General features: G+C 47.6%; 1 protein-coding gene across 2 annotated transcripts in view; it reads right to left on the reverse strand.

Moving 5' to 3' along the window:
* Window positions 1–21,708, reverse strand: part of LOC139388289 (proline and serine rich 1) — a 40,407-nt gene that overhangs the window by 2,086 nt on the left and 16,613 nt on the right. Inside the window, exons 9-10 of one of the 2 annotated variants that reach the window (XM_071134867.1) lie at window positions 12,153–12,239; window positions 5,415–6,690 (exon numbers count right to left, since the gene is read on the reverse strand). In XM_071134867.1, coding sequence (XP_070990968.1) covers window positions 5,415–6,690; window positions 12,153–12,239 — 1,363 coding nt within the window. The remainder of the gene's footprint in view (window positions 1–5,414; window positions 6,691–12,152; window positions 12,240–21,708) is intronic. The other variant, XM_071134868.1, reaches the window with a different exon arrangement.

Below are 21,708 nucleotides of genomic sequence, written 5' to 3' on the forward strand. Positions count from 1 at the left end.
CATTATGGGTTCTGATGGGGGGGGGGGGGGTAGGACAGTTAAAACTAAGCTCACATTATGGGTTCTGATGGGGGGGGGGGGGGGGGGGGGGGGGGGGTAGGACAGTTAAACTAAGCTCACATTATGGGTTCTGATGGGGGGGGGGGGGGGTTAGGACAGTTAAACTAAGCTCACATTATGGGTTCTGATGGGGGGGGGGGGGGGGTAGGACAGTTAAACTAAGCTCACATTTTGGGTGCTGATGGGGGGGTAGGACAGTTAAACTAAGCTCACATTTTGGGTTCTGATGGGGGGGTAGGACAGTTAAACTAAGCTCACATTATGGGTTCTGATGGGGGGGGGGGGGGGGGGGTAGGACAGTTAAACTAAGCTCACATTATGGGTTCTGATGGGGGGGGGGGGGGGGGTAGGACAGTTAAACTAAGCTCACATTATGGGTTCTGATGGGGGGGGGGGGGGGGGTAGGACAGTTAAACTAAGCTCACATTTTGGGTTCTGATGGGGGGGGGGGGGGGGGGGGGGGTAGGACAGTTAAACTAAGCTCACATTTTGGGTTCTGATGGGGGGGTAGGACAGTTAAACTAAGCTCACATTTTGGGTTCTGATGGGGGGGTAGGACAGTTAAACTAAGCTCACATTATGGGTTCTGATGGGGGGTAGGACAAACATTATGGGTTCTGATGGGGGGGTAGGACAGCTAAACTAAGCTCACATTTTGGGTTCTGATGGGGGGGTAGGACAGTTAAACTAAGCTCACATTATGGGTTCTGATGGGGGGGCGGGGGGGGGGGGTAGGACAGTTAAACTAAGCTCACATTTTGGGTTCTGATGGGGGGGGGGGGGGGGGGGGGGGTAGGACAGTTAAACTAAGCTCACATTTTGGGTTCTGATGGGGGGGTAGGACAGTTAAACTAAGCTCACATTTTGGGTTCTGATGGGGGGGTAGGACAGTTAAACTAAGCTCACATTATGGGTTCTGATGGGGGGTAGGACAAACATTATGGGTTCTGATGGGGGGGTAGGACAGTTAAACTAAGCTCACATTTTGGGTTCTGATGGGGGGGTAGGACAGTTAAACTAAGCTCACATTTTGGGTTCTGATGGGGGGGTAGGACAGTTAAACTAAGCTCACATTATGGGTTCTGATGGGGGGGGGGGGGGGGGTAGGACAGTTAAACTAAGCTCACATTTTGGGTTCTGATGGGGGGAGGGGGGGGGGGGTAGGACAGTTAAACTAAGCTCACATTTTGGGTTCTGATGGGGGGGGTAGGACAGTTAAACTAAGCTCACATTATGGGTTCTGATGGGGGGGGGGGGGGGGTTAGGACAGTTAAACTAAGCTCACATTATGGGTTCTGATGGGGGGGGGGGGGGGTAGGACAGTTAAACTAAGCTCACATTTTGGGTTCTGATGGGGGGGTAGGACAGTTAAACTAAGCTCACATTTTGGGTTCTGATGGGGGGGTAGGACAGTTAAACTAAGCTCACATTATGGGTTCTGATGGGGGGGTAGGACAGTTAAACTAAGCTCACATTTTGGGTTCTGATGGGGGGGTAGGACAGTTAAACTAAGCTCACATTTTGGGTTCTGATGGGGGGGTAGGACAGTTAAACTAAGCTCACATTATGGGTTCTGATGGGGGGGGGGGGGGGGGGTAGGACAGTTAAACTAAGCTCACATTTTGGGTTCTGATGGGGGGGGGGGGGGGGGGTAGGACAGTTAAACTAAGCTCACATTTTGGGTTCTGATGGGGGGGTAGGACAGTTAAACTAAGCTCACATTTTGGGTTCTGATGGGGGGGTAGGACAGTTAAACTAAGCTCACATTATGGGTTCTGATGGGGGGTAGGACAAACATTATGGGTTCTGATGGGGGGGTAGGACAGTTAAACTAAGCTCACATTTTGGGTTCTGATGGGGGGGTAGGACAGTTAAACTAAGCTCACATTTTGGGTTCTGATGGGGGGGTAGGACAGTTAAACTAAGCTCACATTATGGGTTCTGATGGGGGGGGGGGGGGGGGGGGTAGGACAGTTAAACTAAGCTCACATTTTGGGTTCTGATGGGGGGGGGGGGGGGGGTAGGACAGTTAAACTAAGCTCACATTTTGGGTTCTGATGGGGGGGTAGGACAGTTAAACTAAGCTCACATTTTGGGTTCTGATGGGGGGGTAGGACAGTTAAACTAAGCTCACATTATGGGTTCTGATGGGGGGGTAGGACAGTTAAACTAAGCTCACATTTTGGGTTCTGATGGGGGGTAGGACAGTTAAACTAAGCTCACATTATGGGTTCTGATGGGGGGTATGACAGTTAAACTAAGCTCACATTTTGGGTTCTGATGGGGGGTAGGACAGTTAAACTAAGCTCACATTATGGGTTCTGATGGGGGGTAGGACAGTTAAACTAAGCTCACATTATGGGTTCTGATGGGGGGTAGGACAGTTAAACTAAGCTCACATTATGGGTTCTGATGGGGGGTAGGACAGTTAAACTAAGCTCACATTATGGGTTCTGATGGGGGGTATGACAGTTAAACTAAGCTCACATTTTGGGTTCTGATGGGGGGTAGGACAGTTAAACTAAGCTCACATTATGGGTTCTGATGGGGGGTAGGACAGTTGAACTAAGCTCACATTATGGGTTCTGATGGGGGGGTAGGACAGTTAAACTAAGCTCACATTTTGGGTTCTGATGGGGGGTAGGACAGTTGAACTAAGCTCACATTATGGGTTCTGATGGGGGGTAGGACAGTTAAACTAAGCTCACATTATGGGTTCTGATGGGGGGTAGGACAGTTGAACTAAGCTCACATTATGGGTTCTGATGGGGGGGTAGGACAGTTAAACTAAGCTCACATTATGGGTTCTGATGGGGGGGTAGGACAGTTAAACTAAGCTCACATTATGGGTTCTGATGGGGGGTAGGACAGTTAAACTAAGCTCACATTTTGGGTTCTGATGGGGGGGTAGGACAGTTAAACTAAGCTCACATTTTGGGTTCTGATGGGGGGGTAGGACAGTTAAACTAAGCTCACATTATGGGTTCTGATGGGGGGTAGGACAGTTGAACTAAGCTCACATTATGGGTTCTGATGGGGGGTAGGACAGTTAAACTAAGCTCACATTATGGGTTCTGATGGGGGGTAGGACAGTTGAACTAAGCTCACATTATGGGTTCTGATGGGGGGGGGGGGGGGGGGTAGGACAGTTAAACTGAAGTCATGAGGCATTTGATTTGGCATTTAAATGTTAGATTCTCCAAAAGTCAATGGGGTAGACTACACATACACTTAATGTACAAGTCCAAAAAACGGATGAAGTAACTGCTTGAATTCAGTCCATTTCCAGTGAATTGAAATTTTACTTGAACAAACCTCATTGACAACAATACAATAAGACTCTCAGCTCTTTGAATTTTAATACATCTCTCCAGCTCACTGAGTCGAAACGGAATGGACCCCAACCCTTCTCGGAGTGGTAGAAGAAGCCTTTTCTCCATCGCCAAGGTCGACTCAACTCCTAAAATAATATTTACCGTCTTAACAGTAGAAATGTACAAAGAGGGTGTGGACAGTGCCAGCTAGACTTTGGCCTGCGCTAGATAACATTATATGGCTCTCATAATTCACCTAGATTCACAGCCGTATACACCCCCCCCCCCCCCCCCCCCCACACACACACACACACAATGACATTCTAGACGATTCTGTGCTTCCAACTTTGTGACAACAGTTTGGGGAAGGCCCTTTCCTGTTTCAGCATTTACAATGCCCCCGTGCACAAAGAGAGGTCCGTACAGAAATGGTTTGTTGAGATCGATGTGGAAGAACTTGACTGGCCTGCACAGAGCCCTGACCTCAACCCCATCGAACACTTTGGGATGATTTGGACCGCCGACTGCGAGCCAGGCCTAATCGCCCAACATCAGACCTCGACCTCACTAATGCTCTTGTGGCTGAATGGAAGCAAGTCCCCGCAGCAATGTTCCAACATCTAGTAGAAAGCCTTCCCAGAAGAGTGGAGGCTGTTATAGCAGCAATGTTCCAACATCTAGTGGAAAGCCTTCCCAGAAGAGTGGAGGCTGTTATAGCAGCAATGTTCCAACATCTAGTGGAAAGCCTTCCCAGAAGAGTGGAGGCTGTTATAGCAGCAATGTTCCAACATCTAGTGGAAAGCCTTCCCAGAAGAGTGGAGGCTGTTATAGCTACAATGTTCCAACATCTAGTGGAAAGCCTTCCCAGAAGAGTGGAGGATGTTATAGTAGCAAAGGGGGGGGACCAACTCCATATTAAATACTCATGATTTTGGAATGAGATGTTTGACAAGCAAGTGTCCACACACTTTCGACCATGTCGTCTATATTTTAAGTTAAACTATGAAAAAATATAAATTGGACCTAAACGAGAACCAAATACTGTTGTAGAGGAGGAGCTGTACTTTGCCAACGTGCAAATAAAATACTGCTTGGCATTCAGCATTAAGGTGATTGAGGGTAAGGCCTTGAGATGGACTAGCATCCTGTCCATGGGGTGTCGTTTTACATCAAGCTCTCACAACAGAAACAGGAGATAGACTAGCATCATAAACCATGACTGCTTACTAAATGCTGTTATAAAACAGAGGACTTCGGCCACTGTTATACTAATGACGTGATAAAAGACCTAATGGAAAATCTACCTGTAACAAGTTGTAGATATGACTTGTAACCTGTATATCAGCCACTCTGTGTGAGGCCCAAATGGTACCCTTTAGAGTGTACTACTTGTGACCAGGTCACATGGGTATAGAGGTGCCCTATCTAGCCAATAGGGTGCCAGTTGTGACAAACTCCATGTTTGGTATATAGTCTGAATAATTGTGACTCTGATACAGTACTATAGACTGACCCATCTACTGATACAGTACTATAGACTGACCCATCTACTGATATAGTTCTACAGACTGACCCATCTACTGATACAGTACTATAGACTGACCCATCTACTGATACAGTACTACAGACTGATCCATCTACTGATACAGTACTATAGACTGACCCATCTACTGATACAGTACTACAGACTGACCCATCTACATTTCACATTCTCCAACTGTATTCATCTAGAAAATGTAATCACATTTTTTAAGCGGTTACAATGCTGACGTACGTACAAACTGGCATGCATGCTTAGGGATGCAGGCAGACAGGCAATCAATCATACATACTGCATGATTCTCTCTCTCTCACTCTCTCTCTCTCTCGCTCTCACTCTCTGTCTCTCACTCTCAGTCTCTCACTCTCAGTCTCTCAGTCTCTCACTCTCAGTCTCTCACTCTCAGTCTCTCTCACTCTCTCTCTCTCTCTCTCTCCCTCTCTCTCTCTCTCCCTCTCTCTCTCTCTCCCTCTCTCTCTCTCTCCCTCTCTCTCTCTCACCCAGGCTGGAAGTTGGAGCTGAAGGCAGAGGCAAAGCCAGGTAGAACGGGAGAGGAGGACGGGACTCCTGCTGCCACGGACGCCGCCGAATGGAGAGGGGCTACGGTTGCTACGGACACCCCGGCACCCATGAAGGAAGACAGGACGGGGCTCCCCGCCCCAGGTCCTCCTGAACCTCCAAATCCTGAGAACCCCCCTGGACTGGGCCCTGGAACCAACCCCGGGAAGATAGATGGGGTGGTGGTCAGACCCATCCCAAAGGGAGAGGCTCCACTTGTGGCTACGCTGTGAGACAGGCCTGGGTAGGCCATGGAGGTCTGGGGGTGGGAGGTAGGGGTCATGGAGGACAGAGAGGAGGATGGAGGGAAGGGTGAAGAGGAGGACAGGGAGGAGGGGAAGGGGGAGAGGCCGGGGTAGTGAGGGGGAGCCGGGCTGGAGGAGAGGGCCTGGAGGCTGGCCATAGCAGCAGGGCTGGGTAGGGAGCCCTGGGGAGAAGAAGAGGGGTGGGACAGACCCAGGGAGCGCGCTAAGGCCGCTGATCCGCCAGGCATCACCAGAGAGCTGAGGGAGGGAGTCCCCGCACGTGAAGGGCCTTTAAAGGCAGAGGGGACTGGGCTGTTACTGCCACTGCCTGTCCCCCCTCCTGTTCTAGCCAGTGGGCCGCGGTGCTGCTCGCTGTAGAAGGATGCTTGGGCCTGGCCGGACAGGGCTGGGGAGGGCTTGGGGCTGGGGGCCGAGGAAGAGGAGGGAGGATAGCTGCGGATCACCGACCCAGACGGGGTGGTCTGGTATGCGGGCAGGCCAGGGAAGGCAGGGCCTGTCTGGGGGTTATACTGCGGAAGGCCCATGGAGGTACCCTGAGGGAGAGGGTCAGGGAGGGGGGTCCTTGGGGTAGGGGTGTCTGACCGAGAGGCACCGGCATGGAAGGGAGAGGGGGAGAACGCCCCTGGGTGGTGGGGACCGGGGGTGCCACAGGGGGTAGCTGAGGGGGTGTGGGCCTTAATGACGGAGGGGGTGGTGGGGGGCAGATGGGGGGAACCGGATGGGAGGGGACCCCCTTTGATGACGGAGGGAGAGGGGGCGGGGGAGGGAGAGGGGGCTAGAGGGTTCTGGGAGGGGACCTTACCAGGGAACACAGGGGTGATGGGGGTGGTGGGAGTGGGGTGAGAGGGGGAGGGCACGGGAGGGACTGTGGGGGAGCCGAGGGGAGATGGGAGGGCTGTGGAGTTGACACCTGTGACAGGGTGCTGTTGTTGATTGGCAGGTCTGGCGTAGCCTGGAAACAGAGTAAGACATCCAGATTAATAACACAGTTAGCCTGGTACCAGATATTTGTTTTTGTGCCAACATTCCACTCCGTGGTATGGATTTCAGGAAACAAGACAACTAGCCTGGTCCCAGATGTGTTTGACAATGACAGCAATTGGAGTTGGCAAGACAACACAAACAGATCTGGGACCAGGCTAGAAGACAACTCCTAACAGTAGGCTATCATGTTCCATTTTCTTTTACCTATATTTATTGTGCATTAAAAGTGAGAGAGAGAGAGTGTGAGCAAGCAGCAAGCAAGCCAGAACACTAGCAACCGTAGCCTAGCAACCCCCCTTCAGCCAGCAAGCCAGAACGCTAGCAACCGTAGCCTAGCAACTCCCCTTCAGCCAGCAAGCCAGAACGCTAGCAACCGTAGCCTAGCAACCCCCCTTCAGCCAGCAAGCCAGAACGCTAGCAACCGTAGCCTAGCAACCCCCCTTCAGCCAGCAAGCCAGAACGCTAGCAACCGTAGCCTAGCAACCCCCCTTCAGCCAGCAAGCCAGAACGCTAGCAACCGTAGCCTAGCAACCCCCCTTCAGCAAGCCAGAACCGCAGGGGACAGTGACGTGAGACCCTAGTCAGAAGTAATTCACTATATAGGGAATAGGGAGACATTTGGGACCTCTATTTTTTTATAGGGCCCTATAAAATACGCCTTGTGGAGAACGAGGACTGAATCACAGAATCCAGACCAAAAAAAAAATGAATTGAGGCCTTGTCTCAGGATGGTAAGTTGGTGGTTGAAGATATCCCTCTAGTGGTGTGGGGGCTGTGCTTTGGCAAAGTGGGTGGGGTTATATCCTTCCTGTTTGGCTCTGTCCGGGGGTATCATCGGATGGGGCCACAGTGTCTCCTGACCCCTCCTGTCTCAGCCTCCAGTATTTATGCTGCAGTAGTTTGTGTCGGGGGGCTAGGGTCAGTTTGTTATATCTGGAGTACTTCTCCTGTCTTATCCGGTGTCCTGTGTGAATTTAAGTATGCTCTCTCTAATTCTCTCTTTCTTTCTCTCTCTCGGAGGACCTGAGCCCGAGGACCATGCCTCAGCACTACCTGGCCTGATGACTCCTTGCTGTCCCCAGTCCACCTGGCCGTGCTGCTGCTCCAGTTTCAACTGTTCTGCCTGCGGCTATGGAACCTGTTCACACCTGTCCCAGACCTGCTGTTTTCAACTCTCTAGAGACAGCAGGAGCGATAGAGATACTCTTAATGATCGGCTATGAAAAGCCAACTGACATTTACTCCTGAGGTGCTGACCTGTTGCACCCTCGACAACTACTGTGATTATTATTATTTGACCATGCTGGTCATCTATGAACATTTGAACATCTTGGCCATATTCTGTTATACTCTCCACCCGGCACAGCCAGAAGAGGACTGGCCACCCCACATAGCCTGGTTCCTCTCTAGGTTTCTTCCTAGGTTCTGGCCTTTCTAGGGAGTTTTTCCTAGCCACCGTACTTCTACACCTGCATTGCTTGCTGTTTGGGGTTTTAGGCTGGGTTTCTGTACAGCACTTTGAGATATCAGCTGATGTACGAAGGGCTTTATAAATAAATTTGATTTGATTAAAAATGCATTGAACTAAGTAGGAATTCAACTAGACCTATTGAACTAAGCAGGAAACCAACTAGACCTATTGAACTAAGCAGGAAACCAACTAGACCTATTGAACTAAGCAGGAAACCAACTAGACCTATTGAACTAAGCAGGAAACCAACTAGACGTATTGAACTAAGCAGGAAACCAACTAGACCTATTGAACTAAGCAGGAAACCAACTAGACCTATTGAACTAAGCAGGAAACCAACTAGACCTATTGAACTAAGCAGGAAACCAACTAGACCTATTGAACTAAGCAGGAAACCAACTAGACCTATTGAACTAAGCAGGAAACCAACTAGACCTATTGAACTAAGCAGGAAACCAACTAGACGTATTGAACTAAGCAGGAAACCAACTAGACCTATTGAACTAAGCAGGAAACCAACTAGACCTATTGAACTAAGCAGGAAACCAACTAGACCTATTGAACTAAGCAGGAAACCAACTAGACCTATTGAACTAAGCAGGAAACCAACTAGACCTATTGAACTAAGCAGGAAACCAACTAGACGTATTGAACTAAGCAGGAAACCAACTAGACCTATTGAACTAAGCAGGAAACCAACTAGACCTATTGAACTAAGCAGGAAACCAACTAGACCTATTGAACTAAGCAGGAAACCAACTAGACCTATTGAACTAAGCAGGAAACCAACTAGACCTATTGAACTAAGCAGGAAACCAACTAGACCTATTGAACTAAGCAGGAAACCAACTAGACCTATTGAACTAAGCAGGAAACCAACTAGACCTATTGAACTAAGCAGGAAACCAACTAGACCTATTGAACTAAGCAGGAAACCAACTAGATGTATTGAACTAAGCAGGAAACCAACTAGACGTATTGAACTAAGCAGGAAACCAACTAGACGTATTGAACTAAGCAGGAAACCAACTAGACCTATTGAACTAAGCAGGAAACCAACTAGACCTATTGAACTAAGCAGGAAACCAACTAGACCTATTGAACTAAGCAGTAAACCAACTAGACCTATTGAACTAAGCAGTAAACCAACTAGACCTATTGAACTAAGCAGTAAACCAACTAGACCTATTGAACTAAGCAGTAAACCAACTAGACCTATTGAACTAAGCAGTAAACCAACTAGACCTATTGAACTAAGCAGGAAACCAACTAGACCTATTGAACTAAGCAGTAAACCAACTAGACCTATTGAACTAAGCAGTAAACCAACTAGACCTATTGAACTAAGCAGTAAACCAACTAGACCTATTGAACTAAGCAGGAAACCAACTAGACCTATTGAACTAAGCAGTAAACCAACTAGACCTATTGAACTAAGCAGTAAACCAACTAGACCTATTGAACTAAGCAGGAAACCAACTAGACCTATTGAACTAAGCAGGAAACCAACTAGACCTATTGAACTAAGCAGGAAACCAACTAGACCTATTGAACTAAGCAGGAAACCAACTAGACCTATTGAACTAAGCAGGAAACCAACTAGACCTATTGAACTAAGCAGGAAACCAACTAGACCTATTGAACTAAGCAGGAAACCAACTAGACCTATTGAACTAAGCAGGAAACCAACTAGACCTATTGAACTAAGCAGGAAACCAACTAGACCTATTGAACTAAGCAGGAAACCAACTGGATGTATTGAACTAAGCAGGAAACCAACTGGATGTATTGAACTAAGCAGGAAACCAACTAGACCTATTGAACTAAGCAGGAAACCAACTAGATGTATTGAACTATCAAATGGAATCTGTCAAAAAAATTTAAATTATTTTAAAGGGCCCCACCTTTAAAGGGCCCTACCTTTATTAAAGGGCCCTACCTTGATTAAAGGGCCCTACCTTGATTAAAGGGCCCTACCTTTATTAAAGGGCCCCACCTTTATTAAAGGGCCCCACCTTTAAAGGGCCCTACCTTTATTAAAGGGCCCTACCTTGATTAAAGGGCCCCACCTTTATTAAAGGGCCCCACCTTTATTAAAGGGCCCTACCTTTATTAAAGGGCCCTACCTTTATTAAAGGGCCCTACCTTTATTAAAGGGCCCTACCTTGATTAAAGGGCCCTACCTTTATTAAAGGGCCCTACCTTGATTAAAGGGCCCTACCTTGATTAAAGGGCCCTACCTTGATTAAAGGGCCCTACCTTTATTAAAGGGCCCTACCTTGATTAAAGGGCCCTACCTTGATTAAAGGGCCCTACCTTTAAAGGGCCCTACCTTTAAAGGGCCCTACCTTTATTAAAGGGCCCTACCTTTAAAGGGCCCTACCTTGATTAAAGGGCCCTACCTTGATTAAAGGGCACTACCTTGATTAAAGGGCCCTACCTTGATTAAAAGGGCCCTACCTTGATTAAAGGGCCCTACCTTGATTAAAGGGCCCTACCTTGATTAAAGGGCCCTACCTTGATTAAAGGGCCCTACCTTGATTAAAGGGCCCTACCTTTATTAAAGGGCCCTACCTTGATTAAAGGGCCCTACCTTGATTAAAGGGCCCTACCTTGATTAAAGGGCCCTACCTTGATTAAAGGGCCCTACCTTGATTAAAGGGCCCTACCTTGATTAAAGGGCCCTACCTTGATTAAAGGGCCCTACCTTGATTAAAGGGCCCTACCTTTAAAGGGCCCTACCTTTATTAAAGGGCCCTACCTTTAAAGGGCCCTACCTTGATTAAAGGGCCCTACCTTTTATTAAAGGGCCCTACCTTGATTAAAGGGCCCTACCTTTTATTAAAGGGCCCTACCTTGATTAAAGGGCCCTACCTTTAAAGGGCCCTACCTTGATTAAAGGGCCCTACCTTGATTAAAGGGCCCTACCTTTAAAGGGCCCTACCTTGATTAAAGGGCCCTACCTTTATTAAAGGGCCCTACCTTTAAAGGGCCCTACCTTGATTAAAGGGCCCTACCTTTAAAGGGCCCTACCTTTATTAAAGGGCCCTACCTTTAAAGGGCCCTACCTTTATTAAAGGGCCCTACCTTTAAAGGGCCCTACCTTTATTAAAGGGCCCTACCTACCTTTACCTTACTGAGATGAAGCAGAGGTGTTGTGCTCTAGGAACCAGTCAACAGTAAGACAAGCATACCTCTCAAATGGACCCATGATACCATGGGGCTATGGTCTAAATTAGTGCACTATATAGGGAGTAGGGTGCCATAGGGCTCTGGTCTAATGTAGTGCACTATATAGGGAATAGGGTGCCATAGGGCTCTGGTCTAAAGTAGTGCACTATATAGGGAATAGGGTGCCATAGGGCTCTGATCTAAAGTAGTGCACTATATAGGGAATAGGGTTCTATTTGGGACGCATACGGATGAGTAATGTGTAAACAGAGAGGTGAGGTCTAAGACACTGTGTCAACTGGTTAACCAATAACCTTCTATTAGAACAGGAAACAGAGAGGTGAGGTCTAAGACACTGTGTCAACTGGTTAACCAATAACCTTCTATTAGAACAGGAAACAGAGAGGTGAGGTCTAAGACACTGTGTCAACTGGTTAACCAATCACCTTCTATTAGAACAGGAAACAGAGGTGAGGTCTAAGACACTGTGTCAGCTAGTTAACCAATAACCTTCTATTAGAACAGGAAACAGGAAACAGAGCGGTGAGGTCTCAGACACTGTGTCAGCTGGTTATTTCTCACTCTACCTAGCACAGTTTAGTGGCGGTGAAGCTGGTAACCATAGAGATGATTGGGATAATAGACAGACAGATCCAAGGATAGCTAGCTTCCTCTGAGAAGGGCAGGTAAGCCAGGAGGTTAGGCAGCAAGCTAAGAGAGATGCTCATTCTCACAGACAGACAAGACTTTCTCTCTGTCTCACACACCCCCAAGTCCCCTGGTCGTACCTGTGGGCTTGGTGCTGGCGCTGTAGGGTGGGGGGAGAACGCTGGCCGTTATGACCCCGCCCACCAGCCCTGCGTTGTTGTACCTACCTGAGACGCATGGTAACACATTAACACTGCTACACACACACACACAGACACACACACACACACCCTACTGAACCATGCCAAGTCTGCAGTCTGAACTCAGAGCATAGTGAGAGGAACAGAATAAAAAAAACGCTATACCACTCTCTCTTCCCTTTCCTGATCTCTCTTGTTATCTGTCACAGAAGAGGCACCGAGGTGAGGAGGTCTACGTTTAAAAGGGCAAGAACAGACCAATAGGAACGTTGTCAGCGAGTGGTCGTCCAATCACCTCTCGCCACATTTTCTGTTCTTTTCACCGACAATTTGATTTGTTTTTATTGTTGGTCAACACCCAGCAGGTGATCTACTGCACACGGTCAATGGAGGTGGTCTGTGTTTAGTATTCAGGTGATCTACTGCACACGGTCAATGGAGGTGGTCTGTGTTTAGTATTCAGGTGATCTACTGCACACGGTCAATGGAGGTGGTCTGTGTTTAGTATTCAGGTGATCTACTGCACACGGTCAATGGAGGTGGTCTGTGTTTAGTATTCAGGTGGTCTGTGTTTAGTATTCAGGTGGTCTGTGTTTAGTATTCAGGTGATCTACTGCACACGGTCAATGGAGGTGGTCTGTGTTTAGTATTCAGGTGATCTACTGCACACGGTCAATGGAGGTGGTCTGTGTTTAGTATTCAGGTGATCTACTGCACACGGTCAATGGAGGTGGTCTGTGTTTAGTATTCAGGTGATCTACTGCACACGGTCAATGGAGGTGGTCTGTGTTTAGTATTCAGGTGATCTACTGCACACGGTCAATGGAGGTGGTCTGTGTTTAGTATTCAGGTGATCTACTGCACACGGTCAATGGAGGTGGTCTGTGTTTAGTATTCAGGTGATCTACTGCACACGGTCAATGGAGGTGGTCTGTGTTTAGTATTCAGGTGATCTACTGCACACGGTCAATGGAGGTGGTCTGTGTTTAGTATTCAGGTGGTCTACTGCACACGGTCAATGGAGGTGGTCTGTGTTTAGTATTCAGGTGGTCTGTGTTTAGTATTCAGGTGGTCTACTGCACACGGTCAATGGAGGTGGTCTGTGTTTAGTATTCAGGTGATCTACTGCACACGGTCAATGGAGGTGGTCTGTGTTTAGTGTTCAGGCGATCTACTGCACACGGTCAATGGAGGTGGTCTGTGTTTAGTATTCAGGTGGTCTGTGTTTAGTATTCAGGCGATCTACTGCACACGGTCAATGGAGGTGGTCTGTGTTTAGTATTCAGGTGGTCTGTGTTTAGTATTCAGGTGATCTACTGCACACGGTCAATGGAGGTGGTCTGTGTTTAGTATTCAGGTGATCTACTGCACACGGTCAATGGAGGTGGTCTGTGTTTAGTATTCAGGTGATCTACTGCACACGGTCAATGGAGGTGGTCTGTGTTTAGTATTCAGGTGATCTACTGCACACGGTCAATGGAGGTGGTCTGTGTTTAGTATTCAGGTGATCTACTGCACACGGTCAATGGAGGTGGTCTGTGTTTAGTATTCAGGTGGTCTACTGCACACGGTCAATGGAGGTGGTCTGTGTTTAGTATTCAGGTGGTCTACTGCACACGGTCAATGGAGGTGGTCTGTGTTTAGTATTCAGGTGGTCAACTGCACACGGTCAATGGAGGTGGTCTGTGTTTAGTATTCAGGTGATCTACTGCACACGGTCAATGGAGGTGGTCTGTGTTTAGTATTCAGGTGATCTACTGCACACGGTCAATGGAGGTGGTCTGTGTTTAGTATTCAGGTGATCTACTGCACACGGTCAATGGAGGTGGTCTGTGTTTAGTATTCAGGTGATCTACTGCACACGGTCAATGGAGGTGGTCTGTGTTTAGTATTCAGGTGATCTACTGCACACGGTCAATGGAGGTGGTCTGTGTTTAGTATTCAGGTGATCTACTGCACACGGTCAATGGAGGTGGTCTGTGTTTAGTATTCAGGTGATCTACTGCACACGGTCAATGGAGGTGGTCTGTGTTTAGTATTTAGGTGATCTACTGCACACGGTCAATGGAGGTGGTCTGTGTTTAGTATTCAGGTGATCTACTGCACACGGTCAATGGAGGTGGTCTGTGTTTAGTATTCAGGTGATCTACTGCACACGGTCAATGGAGGTGGTCTGTGTTTAGTATTCAGGTGATCTACTGCACACGGTCAATGGAGGTGGTCTGTGTTTAGTATTCAGGTGATCTACTGCACACGGTCAATGGAGGTGGTCTGTGTTTAGTATTCAGGTGATCTACTGCACACGGTCAATGGAGGTGGTCTGTGTTTAGTATTCAGGTGATCTACTGCACACGGTCAATGGAGGTGGTCTGTGTTTAGTATTCAGGTGATCTACTGCACACGGTCAATGGAGGTGGTCTGTGTTTAGTATTCAGGTGATCTACTGCACACGGTCAATGGAGGTGGTCTGTGTTTAGTATTCAGGTGATCTACTGCACACGGTCAATGGAGGTGGTCTGTGTTTAGTATTCAGGTGATCTACTGCACACGGTCAATGGAGGTGGTCTGTGTTTAGTATTCAGGTGGTCTACTGCACACGGTCAATGGAGGTGGTCTGTGTTTAGTATTCAGGTGGTCTGTGTTTAGTATTCAGGTGATCTACTGCACACGGTCAATGGAGGTGGTCTGTGTTTAGTATTCAGGTGGTCTGTGTTTAGTATTCAGGTGATCTACTGCACACGGTCAATGGAGGTGGTCTGTGTTTAGTATTCAGGTGATCTACTGCACACGGTCAATGGAGGTGGTCTGTGTTTAGTATTCAGGTGATCTACTGCACACGGTCAATGGAGGTGGTCTGTGTTTAGTATTCAGGTGATCTACTGCACACGGTCAATGGAGGTGGTCTGTGTTTAGTATTCAGGTGATCTACTGCACACGGTCAATGGAGGTGGTCTGTGTTTAGTATTCAGGTGATCTACTGCACACGGTCAATGGAGGTGGTCTGTGTTTAGTGTTCAGGTGATCTACTGCACACGGTCAATGGAGGTGGTCTGTGTTTAGTATTCAGGTGATCTACTGCACACGGTCAATAGAGGTGGTCTGTGTTTAGTATTCAGGTGATCTACTGCACACGGTCAATGGAGGTGGTCTGTGTTTAGTATTCAGGTGATCTACTGCACACGGTCAATGGAGGTGGTCTGTGTTTAGTGTTCAGGTGATCTACTGCACACGGTCAATGGAGGTGGTCTGTGTTTAGTATTCAGGTGATCTACTGCACACGGTCAATGGAGGTGGTCTGTGTTTAGTATTCAGGTGATCTACTGCACACGGTCAATGGAGGTGGTCTGTGTTTAGTATTCAGGTGGTCTGTGTTTAGTGTTCAGGTGATCTACTGCACACGGTCAATGGAGGTGGTCTGTGTTTAGTATTCAGGTGGTCTGTGTTTAGTATTCAGGTGATCTACTGCACACGGTCAATGGAGGTGGTCTGTGTTTAGTATTCAGGTGGTCTGTGTTTAGTATTCAGGTGATCTACTGCACACGGTCAATGGAGGTGGTCTGTGTTTAGTATTCAGGTGATCTACTGCACACGGTCAATGGAGGTGGTCTGTGTTTAGTATTCAGGTGGTCTACTGCACACGGTCAATGGAGGTGGTCTGTGTTTAGTATTCAGGTGGTCTGTGTTTAGTATTCAGGTGATCTACTGCACACGGTCAATGGAGGTGGTCTGTGTTTAGTATTCAGGTGATCTACTGCACACGGTCAATGGAGGTGGTCTGTGTTTAGTATTCAGGTGGTCTGTGTTTAGTATTCAGGTGATCTACTGCACACGGTCAATGGAGGTGGTCTGTGTTTAGTATTCAGGTGATCTACTGCACACGGTCAATGGAGGTGGTCTGTGTTTAGTATTCAGGTGATCTACTGCACACGGTCAATGGAGGTGGTCTGTGTTTAGTGTTCAGGTGATCTACTGCACACGGTCAATGGAGGTGGTCTGTGTTTAGTATTCAGGTGATCTACTGCACACGGTCAATGGAGGTGGTCTGTGTTTAGTATTCAGGTGATCTACTGCACACGGTCAATGGAGGTGGTCTGTGTTTAGTATTCAGGTGATCTACTGCACACGGTCAATGGAGGTGGTCTGTGTTTAGTATTCAGGTGATCTACTGCACACGGTCAATGGAGGTGGTCTGTGTTTAGTATTCAGGTGATCTACTGCACACGGTCAATGGAGGTGGTCTGTGTTTAGTATTCAGGTGATCTGTGTTTAGTATTCAGGTGATCTACTGCACACGGTCAATGGAGGTGGTCTGTGTTTAGTATTCAGGTGGTCTGTGTTTAGTATTCAGGTGGTCTGTGTTTAGTATTCAGGTGATCTACTGCACACGGTCAATGGAGGTGGTCTGTGTTTAGTATTCAGGTGATCTACTGCACACGGTCAATGGAGGTGGTCTGTGTTTAGTATTCAGGTGGTCTGTGTTTAGTATTCAGGTGATCTACTGCACACGGTCAATGGAGGTGGTCTGTGTTTAGTATTCAGGTGGTCTGTGTTTAGTATTCAGGTGATCTACTGCACACGGTCAATGGAGGTGGTCTGTGTTTAGTATTCAGGTGATCTACTGCACACGGTCAATGGAGGTGGTCTGTGTTTAGTATTCAGGTGATCTACTGCACACGGTCAATGGAGGTGGTCTGTGTTTAGTATTCAGGTGATCTACTGCACACGGTCAATGGAGGTGGTCTGTGTTTAGTATTCAGGTGATCTACTGCACACGGTCAATGGAGGTGGTCTGTGTTTAGTGTTCAGGTGATCTACTGCACACGGTCAATGGAGGTGGTCTGTGTTTAGTATTCAGGTGATCTACTGCACACGGTCAATGGAGGTGGTCTGTGTTTAGTATTCAGGTGATCTACTGCACACGGTCAATGGAGGTGGTCTGTGTTTAGTATTCAGGTGATCTACTGCACACGGTCAATGGAGGTGGTCTGTGTTTAGTGTTCAGGTGATCTACTGCACACGGTCAATGGAGGTGGTCTGTGTTTAGTATTCAGGTGATCTACTGCACACGGTCAATGGAGGTGGTCTGTGTTTAGTATTCAGGTGATCTACTGCACACGGTCAATGGAGGTGGTCTGTGTTTAGTATTCAGGTGATCTACTGCACACGGTCAATGGAGGTGGTCTGTGTTTAGTGTTCAGGTGATCTACTGCACACGGTCAATGGAGGTGGTCTGTGTTTAGTATTCAGGTGATCTACTGCACACGGTCAATGGAGGTGGTCTGTGTTTAGTATTCAGGTGATCTACTGCACACGGTCAATGGAGGTGGTCTGTGTTTAGTATTCAGGTGGTCTGTGTTTAGTGTTCAGGTGATCTACTGCACACGGTCAATGGAGGTGGTCTGTGTTTAGTATTCAGGTGGTCTGTGTTTAGTATTCAGGTGATCTACTGCACACGGTCAATGGAGGTGGTCTGTGTTTAGTATTCAGGTGGTCTGTGTTTAGTATTCAGGTGATCTACTGCACACGGTCAATGGAGGTGGTCTGTGTTTAGTATTCAGGTGATCTACTGCACACGGTCAATGGAGGTGGTCTGTGTTTAGTATTCAGGTGGTCTACTGCACACGGTCAATGGAGGTGGTCTGTGTTTAGTATTCAGGTGGTCTGTGTTTAGTATTCAGGTGATCTACTGCACACGGTCAATGGAGGTGGTCTGTGTTTAGTATTCAGGTGATCTACTGCACACGGTCAATGGAGGTGGTCTGTGTTTAGTATTCAGGTGGTCTGTGTTTAGTATTCAGGTGATCTACTGCACACGGTCAATGGAGGTGGTCTGTGTTTAGTATTCAGGTGATCTACTGCACACGGTCAATGGAGGTGGTCTGTGTTTAGTATTCAGGTGATCTACTGCACACGGTCAATGGAGGTGGTCTGTGTTTAGTGTTCAGGTGATCTACTGCACACGGTCAATGGAGGTGGTCTGTGTTTAGTATTCAGGTGATCTACTGCACACGGTCAATGGAGGTGGTCTGTGTTTAGTATTCAGGTGATCTACTGCACACGGTCAATGGAGGTGGTCTGTGTTTAGTATTCAGGTGATCTACTGCACACGGTCAATGGGTCTGTGTTTAGTATTCAGGTGATCTACTGCACACGGTCAATGGAGGTGGTCTGTGTTTAGTATTCAGGTGATCTACTGCACACGGTCAATGGAGGTGGTCTGTGTTTAGTATTCAGGTGATCTACTGCACACGGTCAATGGAGGTGGTCTGTGTTTAGTATTCAGGTGGTCTGTGTTTAGTATTCAGGTGATCTACTGCACACGGTCAATGGAGGTGGTCTGTGTTTAGTATTCAGGTGGTCTGTGTTTAGTACTGCACACGGTCAGGAGGTGGTCTGTGTTTAGTATTCAGGTGATCTACTGCACACGGTCAATGGAGGTGGTCTGTGTTTAGTATTCAGGTGATCTACTGCACACGGTCAATGGAGGTGGTCTGTGTTTAGTATTCAGGTGATCTACTGCACACGGTCAATGGAGGTGGTCTGTGTTTAGTATTCAGGTGATCTACTGCACACGGTCAATGGAGGTGGTCTGTGTTTAGTATTCAGGTGATCTACTGCACACGGTCAATGGAGGTGGTCTGTGTTTAGTATTCAGGTGGTCTGTGTTTAGTATTCAGGTGATCTACTGCACACGGTCAATGGAGGTGGTCTGTGTTTAGTATTCAGGTGGTCTGTGTTTAGTATTCAGGTGGTCTGTGTTTAGTATTCAGGTGATCTACTGCACACGGTCAATGGAGGTGGTCTGTGTTTAGTATTCAGGTGATCTACTGCACACGGTCAATGGAGGTGGTCTGTGTTTAGTATTCAGGTGATCTACTGCACACGGTCAATGGAGGTGGTCTGTGTTTAGTATTCAGGTGATCTACTGCACACGGTCAATGGAGGTGGTCTGTGTTTAGTATTCAGGTGATCTACTGCACACGGTCAATGGAGGTGGTCTGTGTTTAGTATTCAGGTGATCTACTGCACACGGTCAATGGAGGTGGTCTGTGTTTAGTATTCAGGTGATCTACTGCACACGGTCAATGGAGGTGGTCTGTGTTTAGTATTCAGGTGATCTACTGCACACGGTCAATGGAGGTGGTCTGTGTTTAGTATTCAGGTGATCAACTGCACACGGTCAATGGAGGTGGTCTGTGTTTAGTATTCAGGTGGTCTACTGCACACGGTCAATGGAGGTGGTCTGTGTTTAGTATTCAGGTGATCTACTGCACACGGTCAATGGAGGTGGTCTGTGTTTAGTATTCAGGTGATCTACTGCACACGGTCAATGGAGGTGGTCTGTGTTTAGTATTCAGGTGATCTACTGCACACGGTCAATGGAGGTGGTCTGTGTTTAGTATTCAGGTGATCTACTGCACACGGTCAATGGAGGTGGTCTGTGTTTAGTATTCAGGTGGTCTGTGTTTAGTATTCAGGTGATCTACTGCACACGGTCAATGGAGGTGGTCTGTGTTTAGTATTCAGGTGGTCTACTGCACACGGTCAATGGAGGTGGTCTGTGTTTAGTATTCAGGTGATCTACTGCACACGGTCAATGGAGGTGGTCTGTGTTTAGTATTCAGGTGATCTACTGCACACGGTCAATGGAGGTGGTCTGTGTTTAGTATTCAGGTGATCTACTGCACACGGTCAATGGAGGTGGTCTGTGTTTAGTGTTCAGGTGATCTACTGCACACGGTCAATGGAGGTGGTCTGTGTTTAGTATTCAGGTGATCTACTGCACACGGTCAATGGAGGTGGTCTGTGTTTAGTATTCAGGTGATCTACTGCACACGGTCAATGGAGGTGGTCTGTGTTTAGTATTCAGGTGATCTACTGCACACGGTCAATGGAGGTGGTCTGTGTTTAGTATTCAGGTGATCTACTGCACACGGTCAATGGAGGTGGTCTGTGTTTAGTATTCAGGTGATCTACTGCACACGGTCAATGGAGGTGGTCTGTGTTTAGTATTCAGGTGGTCTGTGTTTAGTATTCAGGTGATCTACTGCACACGGTCAATGGAGGTGGTCTGTGTTTAGTATTCAGGTGGTCTGTGTTTAGTATTCAGGTGGTCTTGTTTAGTATTCAGGTGATCTACTGCACACGGTCAATGGAGGTGGTCTGTGTTTAGTATTCAGGTGATCTACTGCACACGGTCAATGGAGGTGGTCTGTGTTTAGTATTCAGGTGATCTACTGCACACGGTCAATGGAGGTGGTCTGTGTTTAGTATTCAGGTGGTCTGTGTTTAGTATTCAGGTGATCTACTGCACACGGTCAATGGAGGTGGTCTGTGTTTAGTATTCAGGTGGTCTGTGTTTAGTATTCAGGTGATCTACTGCACACGGTCAATGGAGGTGGTCTGTGTTTAGTATTCAGGTGATCTACTGCACACGGTCAATGGAGGTGGTCTGTGTTTAGTATTCAGGTGATCTACTGCACACGGTCAATGGAGGTGGTCTGTGTTTAGTATTCAGGTGATCTACTGCACACGGTCAATGGAGGTGGTCTGTGTTTAGTGTTCAGGTGATCTACTGCACACGGTCAATGGAGGTGGTCTGTGTTTAGTATTCAGGTGATCTACTGCACACGGTCAATGGAGGTGGTCTGTGTTTAGTATTCAGGTGATCTACTGCACACGGTCAATGGAGGTGGTCTGTGTTTAGTATTCAGGTGATCTACTGCACACGGTCAATGGAGGTGGTCTGTGTTTAGTGTTCAGGTGATCTACTGCACACGGTCAATGGAGGTGGTCTGTGTTTAGTATTCAGGTGATCTACTGCACACGGTCAATGGAGGTGGTCTGTGTTTAGTATTCAGGTGATCTACTGCACACGGTCAATGGAGGTGGTCTGTGTTTAGTATTCAGGTGATCTACTGCACACGGTCAATGGAGGTGGTCTGTGTTTAGTGTTCAGGTGATCTACTGCACACGGTCAATGGAGGTGGTCTGTGTTTAGTATTCAGGTGATCTACTGCACACGGTCAATGGAGGTGGTCTGTGTTTAGTATTCAGGTGATCTACTGCACACGGTCAATGGAGGTGGTCTGTGTTTAGTATTCAGGTGGTCTGTGTTTAGTGTTCAGGTGATCTACTGCACACGGTCAATGGAGGTGGTCTGTGTTTAGTATTCAGGTGGTCTGTGTTTAGTATTCAGGTGATCTACTGCACACGGTCAATGGAGGTGGTCTGTGTTTAGTATTCAGGTGGTCTGTGTTTAGTATTCAGGTGATCTACTGCACACGGTCAATGGAGGTGGTCTGTGTTTAGTATTCAGGTGATCTACTGCACACGGTCAATGGAGGTGGTCTGTGTTTAGTATTCAGGTGGTCTACTGCACACGGTCAATGGAGGTGGTCTGTGTTTAGTATTCAGGTGGTCTGTGTTTAGTATTCAGGTGATCTACTGCACACGGTCAATGGAGGTGGTCTGTGTTTAGTATTCAGGTGATCTA

The sequence above is a fragment of the Oncorhynchus clarkii genome, chromosome 29 (assembly GCF_045791955.1).
Source record: "Oncorhynchus clarkii lewisi isolate Uvic-CL-2024 chromosome 29, UVic_Ocla_1.0, whole genome shotgun sequence".
NCBI classification, from domain to species: Eukaryota; Metazoa; Chordata; class Actinopteri; order Salmoniformes; family Salmonidae; genus Oncorhynchus; species Oncorhynchus clarkii.